Here is a 7,887-nt window from a genome sequence, read left to right on the forward strand (position 1 = left end):
ACTTCAATGACTTCACGAAGAAGCTGTTTGCTGTCTGCGACACCATAGGGATAGTGCTAATTTTGCCATATCCACTGCCAAAACAACAATAGAAACAACTGCAATTTACCGCAAGGTGTTTTCTCAAGTTAGAAGTGGGCTGAAATACCCAAGTTTGGGCAGTCACAAATTTGCAAGGAGAGTCTGAAGAGTGCATTGATTCGAAGTCGTGAAATTGTTATAATAATAAATAATAAAATAATAATTTGAATTTGAAAAGTGTTTACACAAACTGAAAAGTTCTCCCCGCCACCTCTCATTTGGCCTGCGCTACACTGGCACCACTTTCAGACACGGTACTTCAAGTCATGAAAGAAAGTCAATTTATCGGTGCTATATGCCTCGTGTGTCTCAGTCTTCGCCTGATATTGTTCATGTTTCCTTGCTAGTGTGTGGTGGGAGAGAGAGACTGCTGCCATTTCTAAGTGGCCATTGGGAGGATTTAACGAAGACCGTTAAAGTATTTTTATTTTCATTGAATGTTAGAATTGACTGTACACGTTGGGTACTGACATTCCACATCAGAAAGAGTTGAGGTAAAAATGGATTCCAGTCCATTGAATTGTTTTATTTTTGTTTATAAAATAAAATGGACTGATCGTAAACTGCTATCAGGACTCTGTCTAAATTCTACTTATTGGTTATAACTAAGCGCCTTTGGTATTAACTCACAAATGTTCGTCGAGCAGACAAAAAATATTGAACTACGTAATGCTAATTGATTATGCTCCTCAAGTGATTTTTTTTTTTTAGAGTGGATTAATCGATCAAAGAACCCTTTAACTGAATTGGAACATAATTTGTTGTGTAAAGAGTCATGGATATGAAACATTTCCAACAATCTATCGACAACAAAGAGAAAACTGGCTCCCTCGTTTTAGACACATTTGTTTTCCTTTCCAATGGTGGCTGAAGAGATTCCAACAGCTACAGCTGACAGCCCTGCAGCATCAGCCCTGTAGGCTCTCTCACACACACACACATTTTATTATCATAATTAACTTGCATCAGTCCTGGTCTTCTGACTTTCATAAGTTCCCATCTCTGGAGAGTCTGAGTTATGTGTACTGTGAATGGTGCATATTAGTGGATTCCCCCATTAGGCTCAAACAGTCAGCAGTCAGGTTGAGTTAGACATACAGTATACACTTTTTAAATTCTTACCATCTGAGGCTCAAAATAATTGAGGATTTTTTTATGTCAAAGCTGCTCTATTTACATTGATTGCGATCACTAACTGTGTGATGTCTTTTTTGGTCAGAAATCTTTTGACTTCTGTTTGCAGGCATGCCTCTTTCTAATACTTGTTTTGGTTTTTAATCCATTTGCCTGAAGGTTTATGCTGCCTAAAGCTTCAAAAGCCTCTCACCAAGTCGTACCAGGTAGCTATGACTGATTCGCTGTCTTTTGCGTTCTAAAATGGCCGCTGTTCAGGACACTTGTTCCAAAATAGACTGGAAGTGTACTGAAATACGTTGTTCAGAAAGTGTACAACTGTGCCAAATTGGAAGCGTGAACAAGGTCTCATCAGCATTATTAAATAACACCAAGTCTTAAATGGGAGATTTTCTCCATTGTCCCATATCCCCTTACATATTTTTACTGGATGACCCTGCTTCCTCTATTTTCAATTGCCTCTGACTGCTTATCATGTGTGTGCGTGTGTGTGTGTGTGTGCGTGTGTGTGTGTGTGTGTGTGTGTGTGTGTGTGTGTGTGTGTGTGCAGGGCTCTAGAGTGCGCCCTAATTTCTCAACTGTGCGCCATCAAAAAAAAAAAAAAAAAAAACATTCAGCCATTTCAGGGAGATGGGGGACAAAAAAAATCAAATTGATTGGCTGTGGTCACGTGTGTGCATTAGAAATGCAGGCACTGCGCAGTCAGACAGAGAAAGCTGCTAGCATACTCAAATCTAAGTTTTCCGACGGTTGTAGGTGTACAATTACAGAAAGTTGAGCGGCATAAATTGAATTAGTTCCAAAGGCTAATGCCACCGCAACGATGTGGGAACATTTTGGATTCAAGCCAGATGAACGCGGGCTTCCCGCTAACACCAAGAAGCTGCTACGTCGAATCTGAATGAAGTCGCAACAAAAACCGACATTGGTAGCACAACATAAACCTCAGTGACAAAATCCATTTAAGACAAAACCATCCCACCCAGTTTCTTCAGCTGGTAATAAAACACAAGCTGGGACATTTCCTGAGTTCTGTCAGCCTGCAATTAAGGAAGCCTATATGGTGTACGCTCACATATACAGTATAGCGTTACTTGCTTTAAGAGATGCAGACATTCAACATGTTGCGAACGCAGCGTTTAAAGGAATGCTGCAAACATTTGATAGGTAGTGTGAATCTTGAAGCAAAATGGGTTACTTTGATCTACTTGTTGTGCTCTTATTAATGTTGTTACTTTGCACTTTTTCTTAACTGGAAATTTGATTGGCAGTATATTGCTTGTTAAAATATTAATGACTCTCTATACTATTGTGCCAAATCTTTAATATTTGTTTAAGTGCAGGTTCAGGTGCACACAGTCTGACTGTGTTTATTTATATTTTTTATTTATCTAGGATATTTTATTTATTGTTCTATATTTCAATGCCAATCTTCGATATTCTTGAGAATTAAGTTAACTGCTCTTAAAAAAAAGGATGTTCTCGAATTACTCTGCTCTAATATTATATCACCGGCATAAAAAAAAAAAAACATCAAAAGTACTATCGTTTATTGTGATCGTTTCTGGAAAAATATACCCTCCTAAAAAATTTGTTATTGTGACAGGCCTTGGTTAGTGGCCTATAGAGTAGAAATAGCCAAGGATGATAAGATGAAAAGAACGATTGACAACTTCTTCATGAAGAATGTTAAGGCCTAATTTGTCTGAAAATCGTAACCAACGCTCTGACATGAAGCACTTTAAACACCAACACTTTCAAGTAAGTTAACTGTCTTGTTGAATTGTGATTCAAATAAAGACCTATATATTGACCAGATACTTTCATCATCATTTACCAGTCAATATTGCCTAAAAAGACGGGCAGGTTTTGTTTTGTTGTTGTTTTTTGTTTTGTTTTGTTTTTTTAAATAAAGAGTGAACATGTAAAACTGTGATGAAAAAATTTGGGTGCATCTAACATTTGTGCAACCAGTGCCAAAAGTTAGTCTAGAGCCCTGGTGTGTGCGTGTGTGTGTGTGTGTGTGTGTGTGTGTGTGCACATCCGTGTATGCGCACATGCAGTGATTCTTTAATATGTTTTAACAAAATAACCAGTTCAGGGTGTAGTCCGCCTTTCACCCGAAGTTAGCTGGGATAGGCTCCAGCGCCCCGTGACCCTAACCAGGATAAGCGGTGTTAAAAATGGATGGATGGACATTTCCAACATGGCATCATGGCAGAGGCATTCTAACATTTGGCTATATTTCACACGAAAAGATGATACCGGTGCTACATGCAACACTTGTAAAGCTTTGTTATTGTCAGAATGGAGAATAGTTCCAATATGCAGAAGAGCTTTGCGATATAAAAATGTTTACCTTATGATATCACCCTCTATCATTTATATCGTTGTTTTGATGTGTGGGGTATTGTGTTAAGGCTGCCGCACACAGAGTGACGTGGCCAAACCCGACTGAACTGTCGTGCAGTGTGCGTGGTTTGGCAGCTGTTTTCATGAATGATCGATCAGTCTGTCCCTGTTTTGAATCGCCAGTGCACACTGTCGCAACGGAGCAGATTACAGCCAGTCAAAATGCACATAACACTGGGTTACAATTTTTTTTTAATTTAAGCTGTAGATGTTTTTTCAAATGATTTAGGGCAGAGCTGAATCTGAAAATGACATCCCTTTCTCTTGTTCTGGGCACGTTTTATGCTAATATGTTACTAGTTTATTAATCAAATGTTACTAACTTTGCTTACTGTAAATTGATTAGTCGACATTGATAAAAGTAAGTACCTGTAAATTGAATGTTATGTCATCATTGTTCAAAAGTCAGGGAATGAACCTCCATTTATTTGAACCTCTAAAGCAAAAATATCTGTATATGTAAAAAAAAAAAGAAATAATAAAACATTTGGCCATAGTTCAAAACATTGACCTGGTTGAGCAAACCAATGTGATATTTGGATTCAGCACATCAAATTTGTCCTAAGTAAGCTAAAAAATATATTTGACAATAAATTTTGTTGTTGACGAGTGAAATCTTTCACTCTCACGACTGCATCGAACACATTTGAACTCGACTTCCAACTGTGGTGACGGTGGGGTTGAGCCTTCGTCACATGTGCGCTCCAAGATAGAATGAGTTCCTGAGTTAATGCGTGACAAGAGTGATCCTCGGTTTATAGTACGGTACTCTCAAGGTTACAAATGGTGCACAATGAACTCTCAGATGAATTATTTACTCTCATCATTCAATTGTTTATATTTATGGCTAATCAGGCCAGCTTGTCCATGAGGCAATATATGCTTCGGGCACCTTGGCTTCAGGGTGTACTGCAAAAATTTAAATAAAAATACACCTGTCATATACTGTAATTACTGAAAGTGGAAACCCAAACATCAGATTAGGATGTACAGCAATGCCCAATTAATATTACTACAAATTACAATAGATAAGCAATTTAAGAGAGTGTGACCTTGAAATAACAGTTCTTTTGTTTTTATGAGTCGTGCAAGCTGCAAACCTGGCAACCCGCCAAAATGCAATCATCGAACGGGGAGGGGGTATTTTGCGGAAAACAACATTTATTTTAAGGGGGCTCAACATGGGTTTTGGGGGGGCTAAGACGATAAAACCTAACCATAAACACATACCACCAAATAATTTTGTGAGGGCTTGAGAAGTTTCAGAGGGGCCCCCCTAAAATAGGCCTAGTGACGCCCCTGCAATTTAGCTCACCGAAAGCTGGATAACATGAACTGATCTTCATGTCAGTTATGCTCTGAATTGGTAAGACGTTAGAAAATGATAATACAAAAGACAATATGGAGATACAAACTGGAAACTATACAATTAAAAAAGTACGATTGTGAGCGTGTCAGCATAGACATGTATAGCCTAAATCAGCGGAGTCAAACTGGTGGCCCGGGGGCCAAATCATCATTTTATCTGGCCCGCGAAAGCAAATCAAAATTGCTAATTGTGTTTTGGTGTAATAACATTGAGATATTTGCAAGCATTTTTTTGTTACCAATCCCACTTTGAAAGTAAATGTAGCAGTTGAAAAACGTTTTTAAGGGTTCTGAATTCAAAACTGGTTATTCATTGTGTTGTGTATACTGTATTTAATTATATGAGGTAATCTTTCATTTATATGGGTTCACAGTCGGAGCGGCCTTCCGAGGGAAGTCATCACTACGATTTGGCCCGTGGCAAAAATGAGTTTGACACCCTGGCCTACATGAACGCCACCTCGAATGACGTTGACTCGTTGCTGCGCGACGTGATGTGATGTGATGTGACACATCATAAACTAACGCAAGGTCATGGAGTGAACTTCATGAAGGAAGTGAAGGCCTACAAAGTGTACAAAGTTATGGCCTCTCATTTAGTCATTCATATGTGGGGAAACAGGTATCAAAAACATGTAGTTTTAAAATGTGAGGACTACATATGTTTAGTCCCATATTCTGGAAATGTCAATATTTATCATCACAACAATAGTGTTGCTACATTTGTAGCTGTGTAAACACTCACATATATATATGTATATATATATATATATATATATATATATATATATATATATATATATATATATGTATACGCACACACACACACTGATTCGAGGACCACTGTCACCAAAACGGATTCATGTCTCGATTCATTTGAACTATGGCGCCATCAGCTGGTCCCCATGTGGAAGTGCAAAGGGTTAGCGAGTATTTTTTTTTTCCATCATCAAATAGTGCAAACTATATTATCCATCCATTTTCTACAGAAAATAAAGTATTGTGATACAATCAACAATAATAATAAACCTTATCAGGGTAGTTAATTCAAAGCTGTCGCTTTAATTTGGTGGTTTATCTTTATTGCGAAAGCGGAAGTGGCATTTTGACTCTCGCCTTTCAGCAGGAACTTTCCTTGATTTCTTCGCAACAAAATGGATTGGAGCAAAGGTGGCGATGTAAGTCGGTTTCCATTAGATATGCAATGCCTTTACTTGCATTGCTAAGTCTCTCTTTTGAAATGTTTTGACTTACTGACGGTTTGCTAGCATTGGCGAGCCAGTCTGTCGGCAAGTTGCTTCAGGCGGAATAACCTGTCCTTCCCGAGACTCAACTGTCAGACTGTTAGCTTCCGCTCGCTAGCCTCATGCTAGTAGCCGTGTAGTAAAATGCTCACTAGTTATGTCTCCCTTTTGTGATCATGTATTTTATCATTGCTTCTGTTAACACCCGCCTTACAGGTAAGAAACAGGGGTTTGGTCGGGGTATTAAAAGTGACAGTTGGGCAGAGCGTGCAATCGGTACAGGAGGCATCTTCCTCATATTCATCTGTCTGACAGTAGTGTTTCCTGCAAGAGTCTTGTCAAGGCCAAATGTTCTTTCGCTCTTGATGAGCAGAGCAGATGAGTGTCATATGGAGTGACATTATTTTTTAAAACAAGCGTATTATTTGTGTTCAGCTATAGAGGGGGACAAACGTTTGCTCTTGAGCCACTTTTTATTTTATTTTATTCCATCCATCCATTTTCTGAGCCGCTTCTCCTCACGAGGGTCGCGGGCGTGCTGGAGCCTATCCCAGCTATCATCGGGCAGGAGGCGGGGTACACCCTGAACTGGTTGCCAGCCCATCGCAGGGCACATACAAACAAACAACCATTCGCACTCACATTCACACCTACAGGCAATTTAGAGTCGTCAATCAACCTACCATGCATGTTTTTGGGATGTGGGAGGAAACCGGAGTGCCCGGAGAAAACCCACGCAGGCACGGGGAGAACATACAAACTCCACACAGGCGGGGCCTGTGGACAGGTGTGTCAGGTGTGTTATGTGACAGAAGAGTCTCTGCTAGGATGAAGGGCAAAGTTTATAAAACAGTGGTGAGGCCAGCCATGATGTATGGAATAGAGACAGTGGCACTGAAGAGAAAACAGGAAGCAGAGCTGGAGGTGGCGGAAATGAAGATATTGAGGTTCACTCTCGGAGTGACCAGGTTGGATAAAATTAGAAATGAGCTCATCAGAGGGACAGCCAAGGTTCGATGTTTTGGAGACAAAGTTAGAGAGAGCAGACTTCAATGGTTTGGACACGTCCAGAGGAGAGAGAGTGAGTATATTGGTAGAAGGATGATGAGGATGGAGCTGCCAGGCAAGAGAGCTAGAGGAAGACCAAAGAGAAGGTTGATGGATGTCGTGAGGGAAGACATGATGGCAGTTGGTGTTCGAGAGGAGGATGCAGGAGATAGGCTCTCATGGAAAAGGATGACGCGCTGTGGCGACCCCTAACGGGACAAGCCGAAAGGAAAAGAAGAAGATATATATATATATGTATGTATGTATATATATATGTATGTATGTATATATATATATATATATGTATATATATATGTATGTATGTATATATATGTATATATATATGTATGTATGTATATATATGTATGTATGTATGTATGTATATATATGTATGTATGTATATATATGTATGTATGTATATATATGTATGTATGTATGTATATATATATATATATGTATGTATGTATATATATATGTATGTATATATATATGTATGTATGTATATATATATGTATGTATGTATATATATATATGTATGTATGTATATATATATGTATGTATGTATGTATGTATGTATGTATATATGTATGTATGTATATAT

At 38.8% G+C, this 7,887-nt stretch overlaps 1 protein-coding gene across 1 annotated transcript in view; it reads left to right on the top strand.

Annotated features, from left to right (window-relative positions):
- Positions 1-6,080: 6,080 nt before the first annotated feature.
- The window catches only part of zdhhc13 (zinc finger DHHC-type palmitoyltransferase 13), a 30,902-nt gene continuing 29,095 nt past the window's right edge, over positions 6,081-7,887 (top strand). The window contains exon 1 of the mRNA XM_061764430.1: positions 6,081-6,173. Within this exon, the coding sequence (XP_061620414.1) occupies positions 6,150-6,173 (24 nt within the window). The 5' untranslated portion in view covers positions 6,081-6,149. The remainder of the gene's footprint in view (positions 6,174-7,887) is intronic.

Source organism: Phyllopteryx taeniolatus, chromosome 2 (genome assembly GCF_024500385.1).
Source record: "Phyllopteryx taeniolatus isolate TA_2022b chromosome 2, UOR_Ptae_1.2, whole genome shotgun sequence".
NCBI lineage: Eukaryota > Metazoa > Chordata > Actinopteri > Syngnathiformes > Syngnathidae > Phyllopteryx > Phyllopteryx taeniolatus.